This window comes from Orcinus orca, chromosome 4 (genome assembly GCF_937001465.1).
Source record: "Orcinus orca chromosome 4, mOrcOrc1.1, whole genome shotgun sequence".
NCBI classification, from domain to species: Eukaryota; Metazoa; Chordata; class Mammalia; order Artiodactyla; family Delphinidae; genus Orcinus; species Orcinus orca.
The window spans coordinates 50,531,181-50,552,382 of record NC_064562.1 but is presented as its reverse complement, the minus strand read 5'-3'; the positions used below and the strand labels follow the sequence as shown (position 1 = coordinate 50,552,382).

At 36.8% G+C, this 21,202-nt stretch overlaps 2 protein-coding genes across 5 annotated transcripts in view; one reads left to right on the top strand and one right to left on the bottom strand.

The window, feature by feature from the left end:
• The window catches only part of LOC101285995 (alpha-fetoprotein-like), a 40,528-nt gene extending 31,247 nt beyond the window's left edge, over positions 1–9,281 (top strand). Inside the window, exons 13-14 of the mRNA XM_004283588.3 lie at positions 277–409; positions 7,294–9,281. Of these exons, the coding sequence (XP_004283636.1) occupies positions 277–409; positions 7,294–7,338 (178 nt within the window). The 3' untranslated portion in view covers positions 7,339–9,281. The remainder of the gene's footprint in view (positions 1–276; positions 410–7,293) is intronic.
• Positions 9,282–9,389: 108 nt separating this feature from the next.
• Positions 9,390–21,202, bottom strand: part of RASSF6 (Ras association domain family member 6) — a 63,891-nt gene continuing 52,078 nt past the window's right edge. For 3 of the 4 annotated variants that reach the window (XM_004283555.3, XM_049709602.1, XM_049709603.1), the window contains 3 exons: positions 13,854–13,972; positions 13,665–13,762; positions 9,390–13,567 (listed from right to left, as the gene is read on the bottom strand). In XM_004283555.3, coding sequence (XP_004283603.1) covers positions 13,492–13,567; positions 13,665–13,762; positions 13,854–13,972 — 293 coding nt within the window. In that variant the 3' untranslated portion in view covers positions 9,390–13,491. The remainder of the gene's footprint in view (positions 13,568–13,664; positions 13,763–13,853; positions 13,973–21,202) is intronic. The other variant, XM_033412533.2, reaches the window with a different exon arrangement.

The following is a 21,202-nucleotide window of genomic DNA, read 5'->3' as shown; positions in this document are numbered from 1 at the left end:
TTTACCCTAGTAATAATTACATAAAGGTAATTAAATTTAATATAATAGTTATATCGATGAGATGTGCTTGAAGAAAAATATGTTGAATAAATGATAGAGATGGATACTGTGAAAACTATGAAGACATCAGGGCATTTTCAGGGCCTGTAAACTTAAGAGTGAGAGCTATGCAAAGGCATGGGTGGTGTGCAGCTTTAAATAAGTAAGGCAGGTTTGCAAGCTGGCCTTCTAGAACTCAGGGAGTGATTTTATTTTTGCCACTCATTTCTTATTCAGACTTCTCAGCAACCTTGTGAAGCAGGAACCATATGCAGCAGAGATGCAGTTCCAATCAGTTATTGTGGATTTTGCTCACCTGGTGGAGATGTGCTGTCAAGCAGAGAAAAGTGAAATGTGTCTCCAAGAAGAGGTATCTCTGTTTCCTTGTCTATTCTCTTAGCACTCTTAGGGTACAGTTTAAAAAAAAAAATCCTTTCTCCATGCCAATCGTGAATGGATTAGGAGAAAATCACAATTTAAGTGGATCGGTGTAATTGACTATATTTGGGTTTAAGATATGTTAATATTTGTGTTCATTTGAGGGAACTAGGCATGTTAGACATGAATAAAGATAAATACAAAGTTCTGACACCAGATGAACTGAGATGTTTAGGACTGAGGGTGGGAGGAAGAAGGATGAGTTGAAGACTTTCTCATTATAGAGAAATGGTGTCCTTGGAAATATAGAGCAAACTGTAGCTTCGTTCTAGAAATTTCTGGGGGCATAATCAGGAAGAGTCACCAAATGTAGTTTGGGGCTTAACTAGGAAACCGGTTTAGGTGGAAAGGATTGCATTTTCTCAGTGGCAGATCATTAGAACAGGGGGTTGAAGAATAGAGAGAGAAAAGAACAGTGACCAGAAGAAAAGTGTCTCTTTGTGCATACACACCAAACTGAGTACCAGGAGACAGTTTTGTGTAACTAATCTAATTGCATACAGTTAACAAGCAAATGACTTTTCATAAGATGTAACATTGTATGACTTAAATTTCTAAGAATATCATGGTAATCCTACCATCCCTGTGTGGCACAGAAAATTCATGTGAATTCATGGAGGGGACCTGGGATGGACCGTTCTCCTGGGGACATGACTTGAGAAGCAGAAACTAGGATATAGTAGGTAATAGTATCCGAGTAGAAGAATGCAAACGTGTGATTCAAAAAACAAAATATAATATAGCAGGCTTTACAGTCAAAACAGGCTGTGGCTAGTTAGTCCTAGTTAGGACTAGGTTTAGCAGTGGCCCAGGGAAATGTTTTCACAGGTAACAATTTTCATGAATGCCTCAATTACCTTCAGTGGCTCCTTTCTACTTTTTCACCTAAACTGTACATGTGCTTATGTTAAAAGTCATATATCTATGGTGTAGTCAAAGGTAGGCCAACTACAGCCCTCTGGCTAACTCAGCTCCACTCCCTGTTTATGTAAACAAGGTTGCGTTGGCACACAGCCTTGCCCATTTATTTATGTGTTGTCTATGGCCGCTTTTTACAACAGCAGAATTGAGTAGTTATAAGACTGAGTAGTTGTGACAAGACTGAGTGAACTGGAAAGCTCCAAATATTATCTGGCTGTTCACAAAAAAATGTTGCTGACTCCCAGACCAGCTGATACACAAAATGAAAATAGTCACAAGTGCCCATTTATTTACTTTAAAGCCCTTTCACTTTTTTGTAAAACATTCAGAAAACAGATCTCTACCTGAGTAACAACCCCATATCCACACAGATAAACACTTTTGCAGAAGGGCCTGTGCCTAAAAATTCCCAAAGGAATTTTCTTGAAGTGTTCTTGCTCTTGAGCGTGAATGCTTCTTGCTTGAACTATTTCATCAACAGCATGATAGGAAGATTTCTGTGTGCTTTTTTCCCCACACTTTTTGTCTGACAGTGCTCTTCAACTTAATCGTTGAAAAGCCCAAACTTTTCCCCTTCCCTCCCCTTCCCTCTCTACTTTCTTTTAGGATTTCTCCACAAATTAAAGGAGAAAATAGGGGCTATCTGAAGAATATATCATGTTAATTAAAATTTGCTAGATGAACTTCTTCAGGTAGAAATGATTATTATATGTAATTCTGTACCATCTATAAAGTTTGACCAAGTATATCTCCGTATGATTATTTTAAGGAGGTGATTCTGAAATATTCGTGTGCATCAGAGTTACTTGGAGGGCTTGTTAAAACAAAGTCAATATTTTCCATCCCCAGCATTCCTGATTTAATAGAGCTAGGGTGGGGTCTGATTATTTGCATTTCTAACAAGTTCCCAGGTGCTACTGATGCTGCTGGTTTGGTGACCACTTTAAGAACCACTTTCCTAAGGTGAAAGTAGATAATCATAAACTGTTTCCTCCCTCCCTTCCCAATATTTTTATATATCTAACTTAGTGAGAAGTTGGAACCAAGGACAGTAACAAAAATAATAAAACAATTGAAAAATAACCTATTTATAAAAGGAAATGAAAGATTTTGGGGACATTAAATACAAAGGTAAGACTGGAATATAAAAGCAATAACCTTATATGAATAGGCTTAGCAAAAAATATAGAAATATATGATTGAAATATTTTGGAATCTTATCATCAAGAATTTCGGTGAGTCTTTGTGCCTCTATGTTTGTGGAAGAGATCTAGGTTTGACTGTAATGCAAAGGAATAATACCTAGTGGCTTTGGGAGTCTCCATGGAACCAAAATCCCAGAAGTGAAGAGGCTTAGCCAATTAAACAGTCTGTAGATGTTCCAAGTTAGACTAACTGCTCCAGGGACCTACATGCATTTTCTTTGTTTTCTTTTCTGAGATTAGAATAGTCAATTATATGAATCTGTTCTGCCTGTTAAAAGAGAAAGTGGGCAGGTTTGAAGACTGCCTTTCTAGCTGTGGCTAGTGGGAGGGTAAAACATTTTTAGACAAGATGGAAGACATATTTTGAGAAGTAAACCAGAATGCAGGAAAATTCTAAGGAGAAAAAAGGGAACCAAAATTAATGTTGGAATGTTGGTAAGAATGAGAATGAAACAAAAAGAAGGAATAAAATAAGAAACTCAGCCATACAAGGTGAATTTGGATCTTCCAAAGAAAAGGAATTTCATATTTCATGAAATAATGATGTGAATTGTAGACTTCAGCAGTTTTAAGGAGAAAACTACTCAGAAATTCTCTCCTCCAGGTCAGTGGGGAATGATAATTGTAGCCTGAGATACTTATCTGTCACCCAACAGAATATAACATAGAAGAAAGTTAACAAGAAATAGCAGGAATTTGGGCAGGTTGCAATGATGGTTTGAAAATAATACATGAAATTTAACAATAAAAAAAGCAAAGTTCTGCTTTTAGTTGTAACTCAACACAAGTTCATGTGGAAAAACTTGCTGGTTTAAGTGGCCTATGCTTACAACTTGATGGGTCTACTATCAAAGCTACTGCAATCCTGGGATGCATTTCTGGAGAAAAAACAAGGATCAGATTAAGCAATGTGATATCGTAACCACATGGATCAGGTCACTCTGGGATACTGTATTTAGTTTCTTATGATACATTACACAAGTTTTGAAAAATACATAAGTAATACACGAACATGGCAAGAGTTCAGACAGAAGAGCAGGGTACATTTCCCATTCCCAAAAGGTAAGCAATTTAAGTTTTCACTTTTAGTATTCCTAGTGATTACCATTATTACTTTAATAGTTTTTTAAAATACTGCTGTCACTTAAAGAATATAGTATACTTATACTAACTTCGACAATACTACCAGTAGACTCTCAATTTTTTATTTTAGGTAAAGTATTTTTGTAGTTTTAGCTCTTTTATCGGTTATACTCTATTTCTTGGTCCTTCGACTTCAATCAGCATCTAGTGATTTTCCAAAACATAATTAACATGTCTAAACTTCTTTTGATTTCTTTGCCAGCTTTCCTTTTTAAAGCTATACCATTACTTCCACACTGTCTAGGTTTATTCATCCTGCTTTGTAAATGTAAGGTTTATATGCTTTGTCAATAGGTTGATCCAAAAACTGGAAGCCATTAAATAGTGTTCAATAGTGTGTTTAACTGTAATATTATTTACAGCCATACAATGAATGGATTGACCAATAGTTCAATGACTTATCCTGGATCACTTAAAAAGTGTCAGGATTAAATGAAGTCTTTTTTCTTACTATCAACTGCAGAAAATATGCCACATTTATTTAGCTTTACATATCTGGACTATGATTTCCTAGTACATCCTTCTTTTTTGAGAGTTTCTAATTACCATTCTTTTTCCATGTTGACAAATAAAGCATCTACTTTCATCACACCACCACACTGCTAAATTATATCAGGTTCTTAATCATACAGTTTTTGTAATAGAATATTCTGTCATCTTCAAGTTTGATAAGATTTGAAACTTAAAGTTTGATAACATTTGAAAAGTCCTCTGACTTAATCTTTCAGTTTGGATTTAGTTATTTCTGGGACTGATTTATGGCTGTCCACTAAGAGTTTCTTTTTAAGTGTAACTCTGGGTAAAATTGACTATTTCTAACATCCCATTTTGTGTTTTTTTCTTGGATTCTTTTAAGTTTTTTTTTGGCTACATTCTTAAGTTAGGTATGTATGTATGTATTTATGTATTTTTTCAGAATGGGCACCCGGGTGATAAACTTTAGGGGCCCTTGCATATTTAAATATTATTTCACACATATATTTACACAGTTATATTTTAAGCTGGTATGTTAGTTGGGGTTCTTTAGTTGTAAATAATAGGATCAAATTCTGGCTAACCTAAGTAAAAATTAGTATATTGAAAGGATAGTAGTGACTTCAGGAATCTTTAGGAAGTTTAAAAAAATGGGCTGAGCAGGAGATAAGAACCAAAGCAGCTCAGAAATCAATGACTTTCTGGTCTTTTACTGCTGGTACTTCTTTAATGTTACTATTCTGAGCTTCTATCTCTGCATTTTTATATGTTGATTAATATCAAACCAATGACTATTTTTCAGAAGTTCATTATAGCTCTTACATTGATGGTGTTTTTTTTGTTTCTTTTTAGCATCAGTAGGCTTTATTCTTTCCAGTATATTTTTACTCTTATTGAATTGGGATTTCAAAAGAGATGAGAGGTGACCCATTTAAAAAGGATCTTGGCAAGCTGTTATGTCCGGCAGTATCTAGAATGTAAAAAGGTTTGAAAAGCATGTCACAGGATTTGGAGAAATAGACTAGTAGTTTATTCCAAAGTCTTCAGTTGTTATGTCCAGCAGTATCTAGAATGTAAAAAGGTTTGAAAAGCATGTCACAGGATTTGGAGAAATAGACTAGTGATGATTATTCCAAAGTCTTCAGATGGATGACAGGTTAGCAGTCTCCCATACAGACAACGTACAGGCTGGAAGAAAATATTTGCAAACAATGCTACTGACAAGGGATTAATTTCCAAAACATACAAACAGCTCATACAGCTTAATACCAAAAAACCAAACAATCCAATCAAAAAATGGGCAGAAGACCTAAATAGACATTTCTCCAAAGAGGACATACAGATGGCCAACAGGCACATGAAAAGATGCTCAATATCACTAATCATTAGAGAAATGCAAATCAAAACTACAATGAGGTATCACCTCATACCAGTCAGAATGGCCGTCATTAAAAGGTCTACAAATAATAAATGCTGGAGAGGGTGTGGAGAAAAGGGAACCCTCCTACACTGTTGGTGGGAATGTAAATTGGTGCAGCCACCATGGAGAACTGTATGGAGGTTCCTTAAAAAACTAAAAATAGAGCTACTAATATGATCCAGCAATCCTGCTTCTGAGCATATATCCAGAAAAGACGAAAACTCTAATTCAAAAAGATACATGCACTCCAATGTTCATAGCAGCACTATTTACAATAGTCAAGACATGGAAGCAACCTAAATGTCCATTGGCAGATGAATGGATAAAGAAGATGTGATATATATACACAATGGAATATTACTCAGCCATAAAAAAGAGTGAAGTAATGCCATTTGCAGCAACATGGATGGACCTAGAGATAATCATACTAAGTGAAGTAAGTCAGACAGAGAAAGACAAATACCATATGATACAACTTCTATGTGGAATCTAAAAAATGATATAAATGAACTTATTTCCAAAACAGAAATAGACTCACAGACATAGAAAACAAACTTAATGGTTACCAGAGGGGATGGCAGTGGGTGGGGGGCGATAAATTAGGAGTTTGAGATTAACATATACACACTACTGTGTATGAAATAAACAACGAGGATCTACCATATAGCACAGGGAACTATATTCAATGCCTTGTAATAACCTATAATGGAAAAGAATCTGAAAAAGAATAGATGTATATACTTGAATCACTTTGCTGTACACCTGAATCTAATACAACATTGTGAATTAACTATTCAATTTTAAAACATGAATTAAAAAAAGGAAATAAATTAACATTCAAACAGAACAAAACAAAAATAGTCATGGGTCACCGTGGCAGTAAGGATACATAAATTCCAGAGGTATTTTTATAAACAAGCCTAAGTAGATTTTAATCTTTCTAGACAATTTAGGTGTGGTACTGTTTGAAGGTGGGAAGAAGAACTTAATTACTAGACTTCTAACCATTTTCTACAGGGTCCTAGAGGCTCTTCGGAGTGTGAGTCATCTATCCCTCAGATGTGTGTGTGTTCATACCTTAGCAGTGGAGTTCTAGGGGTCCCATTTCCACTAAGCTAAAGATTTCACTTTTATCTACTTGGGCTTCCACAAATGATTTTTATTTGAATAAGGACTATACAGGTACAAATTGGGGAAAACTTTTGGACTTAATATCAAGGTCTACACCAGTACATATGAAGGGAGTAGAGATAATCTGATCAATTTTAGTGGTTTTGTTCCTCTTGAATTTCTATACCTGAATATGCAGTGATTTAGCATGGGATTACCCTAGAGCTGTTTTAAAATGCAGCGAGAAGCTGACGTTGATTGTTCATTCTTACCCTGCAAAAGAGTGCCATATTTTTGTGAGGAGGAAACAAATTTTTATTTATTCTAAATCTGGGGTCCTGAAAGTGGATGAGGCATTGCAGTTAATTAGGTCCTTAAGCTAAGGGGCTAGGTCTGTGAGAAATTCTGAGACCTTGAGAGGCAGGCTTATTAGAACCCATCTCAGGCATGCAAAAGGGAAGTCTTAAAGATTTTCTGTCTGGGGATCAGAGCTGCTTAGCTGTTTTCTCTTTCTCACAGATGTGCTTATTTGCTTTTTTTTAGGGGTCCAAACTGATCAAAAAGTGCCAGTCTCTTTTGGGAGGCTAAATGATTCCAGCATATGTCAATGTACAATCTTTGCTGAGAACTGCTTTTTGTTTTTCATGAATAATGAAATGCATGTCTAATATTCAAAAGAAGAATCAACATCATTTTTCAGCTACTAGCAATGTTACTCAGGAACATTAACTAGTCTACACTACATCTCTCCTTTCCTACTCAGCAGAGAAATCTACTTATTGTAACTCTCCTACAACCCACTTCCATCCCTTTTCTCTCCCCATAAGCTTTCTATTTCTCAGAAATAGCAACAGAAATATGAAACCAAGGGGCCTTTCAAAACCTCAGGCTGCCACATTGAACTGGGACCTGGCTGCTGGGTTTCTGGAGTGAAAAAGACCCCAAGTGCCATTTGTGGTTTCTATCTGTACCACTACTGAAAATGATTATTGATGAACTGAATGAAATGTGTTTTACAATAAAGGTACTTACATGACTGTATTCCCTTTCATCTTTACCCGAGATATGTGATGTTGACATTGTCACCAAGGGGTCCTAACATATTTATATTCACTTGAGCTTTCAGTGATGATTTGTAATAGTAGTCTTTTCTCTGGAAATCCCGGCATAAAAGACATAAAGAACTTATCATTTCGACTTAGTTTTGCGTGTGTAATGAAGTAAAAATAAGCAGTGATATTTTAGTGCTTACTAAATAAATGATTTTGGTTAGAGAAAATGTTTAATTCTCATTATAGTGCTCTTGATTTCAGTTTTTCCTTATTCCAGTAATTTCAGCATGTTCATATATACTAGCAAATTAAATCCAATAAACATTTAAGTATCTATTGTATGCAATACACTGTGCTAGGTGTTGCAGGGAATAATATGAATATGATATGGCCAGATCACTAATGAATTTAAACAAGATATAAACACATAAGGAATTATAATAATGGGCAGATTTCATGTTTCCAGTGTCACAAGAGCAGAGCTAACTAATGTGGAACCCAGGAGTTTGAGATCACACAGAGCCACAGAGACCAGGAAAGTTCATGGAAGGAGTGACCCTGGCCAACGACTAGAAAACAGGCATGTTTTAACAGATAGATGTGGAGAGTGTGAGCGCGAATGGTGAGTGATTCAGATGGGTGGGTTTTGAGACAAGAATAAAGTAGTTGTGGGCAGTAAGACTTAGTGAAAGCCTAGGCTACAGTGTTAGGTGAGGACATATTATAGTTTAGCTATAACAATAGCTAATATTTATCACACACTTCTTATGTGCAAAGTGTCAGCCTTTAAATATATTATTCCTATAACTCCTACAACCGTATAATGAAGTAGGTACTATTATTTCTATATCACAAATGAAGACAGAGAGATGCCACTTGAGGTTGTGTAATTAGGGTGAGGCCATATATTCCAGTGGTTAAGAGTGTGGGTCCTGGAGCCATAAGTTCAAATCCTACCTCAGTCTTCTACTAAAGAGCTTAGCAAATCTCCCAACCTCTCCATGGCTTACTTTCTTCATCTTTAAAATCAGGTTGAAAGATTAATTTCCTCACAGGAGTGTAATGGATGTTAAATGAGTTGATCTATGTAAGGCAAATGCTAAGTGTGGTTAGTTTCAACAATATAAAATTGCTGCTTTTGTAGGCCAAATATGGACAATTTCAAATGTCTCAGTCTGATAGTTTAGCTGTTATTTAGAAGAAAATTGGATGCTGTTGAGGGTTTTGCCCTCTTGAATTGCATCCTATTCCTTTCCTTTCACATGTAGATATCTCAATATAATAAATACATCTGCCATCTTTTCCACCTCATCCACTGCCTTGCAAATGGATTTCTTCAGTTCTTGAAGCCAAGCTGAACAACCCTAAACAAAATTCCATAGTAACACTGCCTAACTGTATATTTCATACTGCCAAGAGATGATAAAATACACCACGATATTAGGGAAAACTATATAGAAAAGTTTCGATATGTTTTTAGCTACTAGATTAGATTTGTGAAAAAGGAGGCATATATACAGGGGATTTAAAAAAATATTTTAGACAATTTATTCACTCATTCTTTTATTCATTCATTAATTCATTCAGTCCTTTATTCAACTGATTTTTATTGAGCACATCCAATACACAGGACACCATATTAAGTACAACAAAGTATACAAAGATGAATGTGACAGGTCCTCTACCATTAATAAGTATAACATTATCTAGAACTGAATTTGAACTAATATGTAACTGGTAGTGAAATATTTGGACCACCTAAAACAAGGATGAACGGTTTTGTGACAAAAGTTTATATTCTTGTATTATGTAAAGATGACTCTGAAGTGAACAGATTTTTGTCTCAGAAATTATATGTTATCTATTGTGATGTAACAAATTATCCTAAATCATAGCAGCATACTACAACAAACATTTCGTACCTCACACATTTTCTGAGGATCAGGAATCCAGGAGTGGTTTAGCTGGGATTTTTGGCTCAGGTCTCTCATGAGGTTGTAGTCAAGCTCTTTGCCAGGGCTGCAGTCGTTGAAGGCTTAACTGGGGCTGGCCGATGGCGCACTCCCACGGCTGTGGGCTGTGGACAGGGTGCCTCAGTTCCTTGTTGGCTTTTGGGCTTTTGGAAGAAGGTCTCAGTTCCTGTTATATAGGCCTTTCCCTAGGGCTACTCTGGATGTGGCAGTTGGCTCCCCCCAGAGCCAGCAATCCAAGAGAACAAGCAAGGAGGACACCACAGTGCCTTTTATGACCTAGTCTCCAAAGCCACACCCTGGCACTTCTGCTTTCCTCTGTTCCTTAGAAGTGAGTTACTAAGTCCAGCCCATTGGCAAGGTGAGGAAGATTAGGCTCCATATCTTGAGAGGAGGAGTATCAAAGACTTCATACATATATTTTAAAACTACCACGGTAGTGATGTTAACATCTCACTTGCATAATTTATTTGAATTTTTTTGCATCTAGTAGAACTCTGTGCTTGCATGTACTTGCTACTCTTTTGTTGGCAACTTTTTAATCATAAATTTTCTATTTCCTAAATAGAAAAAGCAATATATGTTCATTACAGATTATTTAACAAGTGTAGAAAAATATGAAAAACATGAATCACCCATACATAATTCTACAAACCAGACATAACCACATTTAACATGTTTTTGGTGTTTATGTACAAATGTACAAATAATATACATACATATATAAACATATATCTATATATCTTGTGGATAATAAACTTTTGGATATTGTATCTATATTCTTATCCAGATACATAACGAGAATTTACTCTTATAATTAAAATTTATTAGAAAACAATTTAAGAGCTGCATAACATTCTATAGGTAAATGTTTCTTTCCTTCCTTAATCGTTTTTTCCTATTTTTGAACATTAGGCTATTTACTTCCTTTTATCACAATAAATAATAATCATCTTTACATAGTGTCTTTGTATATATGATTATTTTCATATAAGATCCTACAAGTAGAATTATAGGATGAACTTATTACTAAATTTCTTTCAAGGAAAGTTATATTCATTTGTAATTCTACCAGTAGTTTAAGTGCCCATCTCATTGTAATCTGTTGAGTATTTAATATTATCATTTCTTAATCTTCTTTAATAGATGAATTTCACTTTTCTTTGCTTTGCATTTTGTTGACACGCCAGTTATTTTATTGCGTCTCTGCTCCAAATTCACTCTTTGCTGTTGTCTGTGAAAATGTACATGGGAGCCTTTCTATATGCTTCCTTTGCAGCTTACATGATGTCATGCTTTGTCAGTAGGGGGCACTGGAGAAACACTGTAGGAGGAAGTTGGTCTTTCCGGATTCTGGGAAGCTGACTTTCTTCCTTCACTGCTCTACCCAGAGTGGTTTCTTCAGTGCTAGTGGCCTGTAGGGTGCAGCTTTCTTTATCTTGTGTTCCTCCAACCCCTTTTGTAGCTTTTGATTTGGTTTGTGGTGGCACAGTCTGGAGGCCCAGTAGAGGCCTGTGTCCTAGCTCAGATCATTACTCTCCATACCTTCTCAACTTGGTGCATGCTCCCAGAGAGTGCCTTGTGGGGCTGATCATCTGGTAAGCCACTTGCCCCACCTTTGTCCCATGCAGCCTCAAAGATGCCACAGTCCAAGGCATACACAGAGTTGTACTAGGTTCCTGCAGAGATGGCCCCTGCAGCCCCCGCAGTCCTAGCAGCACTGGCAGCAGCGCCCCTGATTTTTTTGTGTGCCTACCCTTCAGCCTCAGCTTACCCCCAGACTTTGTTTCCTGCAGACCTCCAGACACCGACACTCTGTGATCTGGCTTTGTGCCTGCAGAGAAGCCCCAAGGCCCTCTGCTCACCTGTCCACCTGATCCACACTCCAGAGAGTTGTTCCTGATTGGCCTATGACTGTGGCCCTGCTGTGTCCTGGGCAACCAGAGGATGTCTCCCCTATCCACTGGGCTGCAACCACACCTTCTCCAGTGAATTCTCAGCTCCTCTCTCCAAGCTTTTCCTTTGTGGGGTATTCTTCCTCAGCCTTAGGGTACCCTTTGGAGTTCTCTTCACATTTTTATAGTTACTCTATCATCACAGCTAAGTTCTTTATATTAAATTTCCCCTGTTTAAATGACTGTGTGGTTTCTGTCTCCTGATTAGACACAGACTAATAATACAACTGATCACTATTAAGATACAACTTTTTTCACATACTTATTAGCCATTTGCATTTCCTCTTCTGCAGTTTTACTTTTCAAGCCATATGTCTTATTTATTCTATCCGGGCATGGTATTTTTTAATGCATTTTGTAGACTTTCAATATATTAAAATGAATCTTTTGTCATGTTTATGGCAGATACTTGACACTACTTTAAATAAGTATACTGAATTTTAACCATTACATTCGCTTTACTTTTGTGAGATGAGATTTTCTTAATAACTGGTAGATAATAGGATGAAGATGCAGGCCCATGTCTTATTCAATAAAGGAGATTTCCTAGGACTGAAAAGCTCACAGCACACTTTTACTTTCGTCTGGTTTAGGATTTGGTTACACTGAGAAGTAATATCTTTGTCTTAAACATGTTTCATATTTTGATAATTTGTCTTCCAACTGGGTTTATTACATTCAACCTTATCCCACAGTGTGTGTAATATAATCAGTTTAATCCAATGCTTATGAGGAATGCAGATAGAAGTAGTAGTGGAATGGAAAAGAGCTGCATAAAACTCCCTTTTAATATAGAGTTCATAAATAAAATCATAGATGATACTTGTGGCATTCTCAGTGCTTTTTCAGATTGGTTAAGTGTACTTGATGGACCCTGAGTGTTGTTTTGTAGAATGAGTTGTCTTGGAGAAAAAGGGCAGAGCTCCAGATTTCCTGCCCAACTTCGATCTACCACAGCTTTGCATTATCTTCTATATTTATTAAGCAACAAATGGTTATCATGGGTCAAGTCTTAGCCTAGCCAACAAAATACACTAAATCTCTGTGATATGTTTGTTTGGAAAAATAAAGAAAACTAGTTCAATTGAAAAAAGAAAAGCTTAAGAACACTTTTGAAAGTTATCTGTAGAACAGAGGGGGGAAAAAAAGAAGGGCTCAGGTTGAGAAAATTACAATTTGGATTTCTTAACAGAGTCCATAATCTTTTCCATCCCAAAGGACAGATAGCTCTGATGTTATAGATAGCCCAAAGCCACGTATCCATAGAAAGATTGTCCTAAATTTTATGAAAAGGCTAGAGTTTAAGGAGCTGTGAAACACCATCACCATCAGATTCCTTGGTGGGGTAGTAATGTGCTGATTTTTTATTTTAAGATCTGGCAGCTTTTACTTCTGAATCATTTCTGAGAGTCAGTTGATGAGAGTTCTCTTGACAGTTGAAGCTAAAATAAGTTTAAGCTGCATGGCATCTGAAGATGCCATTTAAATTCAAGTTCATTGAGCGTTTTACTATAAAAACTATTTGAAATACATAGTATCTGAGCTTATTCCAGTTACTGAAACTAAATTCAAGTTCCTTCAGTCCAACTGTGAACCTTACTTAACCTCTTCAGTTTAAAGAGACAAGCTTTTACCACATTCAATTTCCTACAGATTCAAGTTCACATATATTTGTATAAATGCAAGTATAGAATTTATGCACTCAAATAGTTGTAACACCCTTCTAAGTTTGTTGAAGTGTTTTAGCAATAGTGACCTGTATTGCTAAACTGTTGTCTCTGTTTTTATTACCTGTTTACTTCGAAGACATTTCAGTATGATAGCCTTTTCTGTACTGAATCTGAAATAAGGAGAAAAAGAGTATTAACAACTGGACACATTTTGTGCCTTGAACCTATTAAAGAACGAAGCACCCAGTGTGCAAGCTCTTAACTTACTTTGTTATTGTTCTTTGAATCTCTCTTTTCTCTTCTTCATTTAATCTTTGAAGGATGGATTCCAGGAGAGAAAAATGAAAGTTAATATACTGAGCCACCTGAAAGAAAAACAACAAAAGCAGAGCATTTGTGTGAGAGATGCTGAGTGAGGAGAGGGCAAAGACAGATTCAGGGCAATGGCATCCATACATCACTGTTAATTTCTTCTGCATCTTTATCCATGAGGAAAATGCGAGCATTCTTTTCGGATGGTCCCTGTAGGAGTCTATGCAGTAGCGGAATGTCTGTTTTCTTTAGCCGTCTCTGCTCTGCAAATGAAAATAAGAATCAACTACAGTCAGAGGAAAAAAAAGAAACATAATTTGTCCATTCATTTTGCTTCTTCAGCTCACTTTGAAAGACCTAAAAAGAACATACAACAGGAGGAACTCACTCAAAAAAGTAAATTGAAATTAAAACCTTTAAATGAACTAAAAATGGACTTCTTTCTCTTGCTATCCTTCAGGGTTAGACTTTCTATCTCAGAATGCCAACTGTGCCTTTGGTTTGGATGTTCAGACAAATCTTCAGTCCCATTTATGCCTTGTATTATGCAACACTCCTAAAAATTTTTTTTACAATTTTTCATTCATTCAACAAATATTTATTGATCTTTCCTAGTTCCATTAATGTAATTCTATCTTTCTAGTAGTTCAGATCCAAAACTTTGTAATTATCTTCAGTTCTTCATTTCTTTCTCACCCCACATCCAATCCTTGGCTTTTCTTAAAAATATATTCAGAATTGTTATTCACATCAGGGGTATTTTTTTATTATTTCATTAAACTATGGACTTCATCCATTCAACTATAATAATGAGATGAGAAAAAAAATAACTTCCTATTTGGTATAGTCCGAGAACTTCAAATTTCCAAAAGTCACAAATACTCCCACCACAAAATACTTCTAGCTTTCTGCTGAAGTAGTTTCACATCTGTGATTTCATTTTAGGACACAGTGCCTTTACATTCATTTTCTTTCCTCCTTCCTTCCTCAAATATTTTTTGAGTTACAACTATGTACCAGGCCTTGTTCTCTGTACTGGGTACACTACGGAGAAAGCAGACAAAAATCACTTCCCTCATGAACCTTACACTCTAGTGGAGAAGAAGATGATAAGGAAGATACATCAATAAGACATGTCACATAGAGTGAGAAGTATTAAGGGGAAAAAATAAAGCAAGGGAGGGGGTAGAAAGCATGCACATGTGTAAATACATGTGTGCAGGGGAGAAGTTTGCAATTATTGTAGGGTGGTGGAGGAAGGCCTCACTGAAGATGTAACATTTGAGCAAAGACCTGAAGGAGATGAGAGAGGAACCATGAAGCTATTTAGGGGAAGTGTGTGCCGAAAGGGTAAGTAAATAAATAGAGCACCTCTGAGGTCAGTGCATGCCTAATGCCGTCAAAGAGCAGCAAGGGAACAGGGTGGCTGGCACGGAGATGAGGGGAGGGTTGTTAAATGATGAAGAGAAGAGGTAATGGGACCAGCACAAAGACTGTGACTTTACTGTCAGAAGAGAGACCATCGGAGGATCTAAGAAGAGGTGTGACATGGTCTGACTTCCACGGTTAAAGAATAATCTGTCTGCTCTGTTGAAGTAGACTGAAGGGAAAAAGGTGGACCAGTGAGTCCTTTCTACAGTATCATGTATTTCCTTGGGCTTTTAAAAGTTCCAAGTGTCAGAACTGTTCTCATCCCCTGGACTGGACCTACCCCAGGAAAAAGGACAAGAGAGGATCTAGAACACAGAAGTCCAGCTTCCCCACAATTAAAGTGACATCCATTCCTATGTCCACAGAGTCAGTGTTCGTTGCTTTAATTCCTCTTCTTTTTCTGAAGCAATGGGGAACCCCATAATTTAGCTCCTGTCATTAACCCACCAGAATCCTCTTCTGACCTTTACATCTTGTATTAACTTGGTTTTACATCCTCGATTTGCTTCATTCTTGATATCACAGGGCAATGTTCCTTGCTTCATGGTCACCTGGGATAATTATTAGAAATATGCATTCCCAGACTGTCCTCAGATCTGGAGGGGCTTGAGAATTTGTGTTTTAAATGAACTCTCCAGGTGATTCTGAAGGGTGCTACAATTCGAGAAACACTGTTATAGATCATGCGCTTAGTAGATAAAAGGTATTAAAAAACACAGCTATCTGTTTTCCACATTACTACCCAAACAGTGCTATATGCTCCATTCTTTTCTCTATTCCTGTCCCTAAAAAGGTCCTAGTTATGATTATCTTCACTTCTGGATTTCATGTATAAGAAATTTTGACACAATTTAAAAGAAAACATAATTTTCACAGGTAAAATTGAAATAACTACATTTTACAGTAAAAATAAGCATTTCCCCCTGATTTTAAAAATAACATACGTATTGGGGAGGGGAAAGGAGGTTTTATAGGTCAAAGAGTACAAATTTTCAGTTATTAGAAGAATAATTTCTGAGGATCTAATGTACACTTGAAAGTTGCTGAGAGTAGATCTTAAGCATTCTTAGCCCAAGAAAAAAAAGAGTTAACTATGTAAGCTGATGGATGTGTTGATTATCTTGATCTTGGTAATCGCTGCACAGTGTACATGTATGTCCAATCATCACATTGTACACTTTAAATATATACAATTATATTTGTCAGTTATTCTGAATTATTCCTCAACAACATACATACTACTGTAATTATGAGGAAAAGAATAAGGCAGAAAGTAAAAATCACCTGGAATCCCAGAACTCTAGGATAAGCAGCTTTTCACTTTTTGTGGCCATCCCTTCACATATCTCTTTATGCACACACACAAAATACATAAAGGTGGTCGTATCACACTTGATATTTTTATTGTACACATATATTTTTAAAAATCATAATTTGTTTTTTGTTTTTTCCTTTTGTGCTTTTTCTCCTTCCCATTGTCTTTTCTGTATCTCCCCAACCCCCTAACCAAGTAATCAATGTTAATGGCTTGGTATTTATCTTTCCATACCTTTCTCCCTGATCATGTGATCATATAAACCACATATACAAATAGGGATTTATAATTCTTTTTTAAAAATGGGATCATACTATATACATTTATAGGCATCTTGCATTTGTAATTAAATGTATATTATAGAATTCCTTCCATTCAACTGGTATAGATCTAACTCATTTCATTTAATGGTTGCATAATAATCACTTATTAAATCATTCCTCTATGATGGGTAACTTTGCCTTTAGCTTTTTGTCATTATAAATAGCCTTCCACATAAATCTGTAGGCAGTAGTCCTTTTATTTTTGTGAAACACATTCTCACCAGTGGAATTGCTGGGCAAAAGGATATGTATACTGTGGATTTTAACAAATGTTGCTAGAATGAATTTTAAGAAAGTAGACAGATCTTCACCAGAATTGCAAGAACATACGCTTTTACCCTTACCCACACCAGGCATAGGTGATAATATTACATTGAATTTAAGGATTGAATTTACGTTTCCTTAACTTCTGCATTTCCTTTAATATTTGTATCTCCTTGAGTTTAAGACTTTCCTAAAAATATTTACTGGTTACTTTGTTATTCTTTGAATTGCTTTATCATACTTTATTTTTATTGGATTGTCTTTTCACTATCATTTTGCAACAACTTTTTAAAAAATTATTATTATTATTTTTTGTACCGTACGCTGGCCTCTCACTGTTGTGGCCTCTCCCGTTGCGGAGCACAGGCTCCGGACGCGCAGGCTCAGCGGCCATGGCTCACCGCCATGGGCCCAGCCGCTCTGCGGCATGTGGGATCTTCCCGGACCGGGGCACGAACCTGTGTCCCCTGCATCGGCAGGCGGACTCTCAACCACTGCGCCACCAGGGAAGCCCTGCAAGAACTTTTTGATATTGTAGGTATTAATCTTTTTCTGATATTCTTCATAATGCTTGTATCTTTTCTTTCTTTTTTTTAAAAAAATATTTATTTTCTTATTAGTCGTCCATTTTATCCACATCAGTGTATATGTGTCAATCCCAATCTCCCAATCCATCACACCCTCTACCCCCTGCTGCTTTCCCCCCTTGGTGTCCATACATTTGTTCTCTACATCTGTGTCTCAATTTCTGCCCTGCAAACCCGTTCATCTGTACCATTTCCTAGGTTCCACATATATGTGTTAATATATGATATTTGTTTTTCTCTTTCTGACTTACTTCACTCTGTATGACAGTCTCTAGATGCATCCACGTCTCTATAAATGACCCAATTTCGTTCCTTTTTATGGCTGAGTAATATTCCATTGTATATATGTACCACATCTTCTTTATCCATTCGTCTGTCGATGGGCATTTAGGTTGCTTCCATGACCTGGCTATTGTAAATAGTGCTGCAATGAACATTGGGGTGCATGTGTCTTTTTTTTTTTTTTTTTTTTTGGTATGCAGGCCTCTCACTGCTGTGGCCTCTCCCATTGTGGATCACAGATCTGGACACTCAGGCTCAGCGGCCATGGCTCACGGGCCCAGCCGCTCTGCGGCATGTGGGATCTTCCCGGACCAGGGCATGAACCCCTGTTCCCTGCATCGGCAGGCGGACTCTCAACCACTGTGCCACCAGGGAAACCCCGCATGTGTCTTTTTGAATTATGGTTTTCTCTGGGTATATGCCCAGTAGTGGGATTGCTGGGTCATATGGTAATTCTATTCTTAGTTCTTTAAGGAACCTCCATACTGTTCTCCATAGTGGCCATATCAATTTACATTCCCACCAACAGTGCAAAAAGGTTCCCTTTTCTCCACACCCCCTCCAGCATTTGTTGTTTGTAGATTTTCTGAGGATACTCATTCTAACTGGTGTGAGGTGATACCTCATTGTAGTTTTGATTTGCATTTCTCTAATAATTAGTGATGTTGAGCAGCATTTCATGTGCTTCTTGGCCACCTGTATGTCTTCTATGGAGAAATGTCTATTTAGGTCTTCTGCCCATGTTTGGATTGGGTTGTTTGTTTTTTTACTATTGAGCTGCATGAGTTGTTTATATATTTTGCAGATTAATCCTTTGTCCAATGATTCATTTGCAAATATTTTCTCCCATTCTGATTGTTGTCTTTTCGTCTTGTTTATGGTTTCCTTTGCTGTGCAAAACCTTTGAAGTTTCATTAGGTCCCACTTGTTTATTTTTGTTTTTATTTCCATTACTCTAGGAGATGGATCAAAAAATATCTTGGGGGCTTCCCTGGTGGCGCAGTGGTTGAGAGTCCGCCTGCCGAGGCAGGGGACACGGGTTCGTGGCCCGGTCCGGGAAGATCCCACATGCCGCGGAGTGGCTGGGCCTGTGAGCCATGGCCGCTGAGCCTGCGTGTCCAGAGCCTGTGCTCCACAACGGGAGAGGCCAGAACAGTGAGAGGCCCACGTACTGAAAAAAAACAAAAAAAAAGAAATCTTGGTGTGATTTATGTCAAAGAGTGTTCTGCCTGTATTTTCCTCAAAGCGTTTTATAGTGCCTGGTCTTACATTTAGGTCTTTAATGCATTTTGGGTTTATTTTTGTGTATGGTGTTAGGGAGTGCTCTAATTTCATTCTTTTACATGTAGCTGTCCAGTTTTCCCAGCATCACTTATTGAAGAGGCTGTCTTCTCTCCATTGTATATCCTTGCCACCTTTGTCATAGATTAGTTGACCATAGGTGTGTGGGTTTATCTCTCGGATTTCTATCCTGTTCCATTTATCTATATTTCTGTTTTTGTGCCAGTACCATATTGTCTTGATTACTGTAGCTTTGTAGTATAGTCTGAAGTCAGGGAGTCTGATTCCTCCAGCTCCAGTTTTTTTCCCTCAAGACTGCTTTGGCTATTCGGGGTCTTTTGTGTCTCCATACAAATTTTAAGATTCTTTTGTTCTAGGTCTGTAAAAAATGCCATTGGTAGTTTGTTAGGGATTGCAATGAATCTGTAGATTGCCTTGGGTAGTATAGTCATTTTCACAATGTTGATTCTTCCAGTCCAAGAACATGGTATATCTCTCCATCTGTTGGTGTCATCTTTAATTTCTTTCATCAGTGTATTATAGTTTCCTGCATACAGGTCTTTTGTCTCCCTAAGTAAGTTTATTCGTAGGTATTTTATTCTTTTTGTTGCAATGGTAAATGGGAGTGTTTCCTTAATTTCTCTTTCAGATTTTTCATCATTAGTGTATTGGAATGCAAGAGATTTCTGTGCATTAATTTTGTATCCTGCTACTTTACCAAATTCATTGATTAGCTCTAGTAGTTTTCTGGTGGCATCTTTAGGATTATCTATGTATAGTATCATGTCATTTGCAAACAGTGACAGTTTTACTTCTTGTTTTCCAATTTGGATTCCTTTTATTTCTTTTTCTCCTCTGATTGCCGTGGCTAGGACTTCCAAAACTATGTTGCATAACAGTGAGAGTGGACATCCTTGTCTTGTTCCTGATCCTAGAGGAAATGCTTTCAGTTTTTCACCATTGAGAATGATGTTTGCTGTGGGTTTGTCATATATGGCCTTTATTATGATGAAGTAGGTTCCCTCTATGCCCACTTTCTGGAGAGATTTTATCATAAATAGGTGTTGAATTTTGTCAAAAGCTTTTCTGCATCTATTGAGATGATCATATGGTTTTTATTCTTCAATTTGTTAATATGGTGTATCACATTGATTGATTTGCGTATATTGAAGAATCCTTGCATCTCTGGGATAAATCCCACTTGATCACGGTGTATGATCCTTTTAATGTGTTGTTAGATACTGTTTGCTAGTATTTTGTTGAGGATTTTTGCATCTATATTCATCACTGATATTGGTCTGTAATTTTCTTTTCTTATAGTATCTTTGTCTGGTTTTGGTATCAGGGTGATGGTGGCCTCATAGAATGAGTTTAGGAGTTTTCCTTCTTCTGCAATTGTTTGGAAGAGTTTGAGAAGGATGGGTGTTAGCTCTTCTCTAAATGTTTGATAGAATTCGCCTGTGAAACCATCTGGTCCTGGACTTTTGTTTGTTGGAAGATTTTTAATCACAGTTTCAATTTCATTACTTGTGATTGGTCTGTTCATATTTTCTATTTCTTCCTGGTTCAGTCTTGGAAGGTTATACCTTTCTAAGAATTTGTCTATTTCTTCCAGGTTGTCCATTTTATTGGCATAGAGTTGCTTGTAGTAGTCTCTTAGGATGCTTTGTATTTCTGCAGTGTCAGTTGTAACTTCTCCGTTTCCATTTCTAATTTTATTGATTTGAGTCCTCTCCCTCTTTTTCTGGATGAGTCTGGCTAATGGTTTATCAATTTTGTTTATCTTCTCAAAGAACTAGCTTTTAGTTTTATTGATCTTTGCTACTGTTTTCTTTGTTTCTATTTCATTTATTTCTGCTCTGATCTTTATTTCTTTCCTTCTGCTAACTTTGGGTTTTGTTTGCTCTTCTTTCCCTAGTTCCTTTAGGTGTAACGTTAGATTGTTTATTTGAGATTTTTCTTGTTTCTTGAGGTAGCCTTGTATAGCTATAAAATTCCCTCTTAGAACTG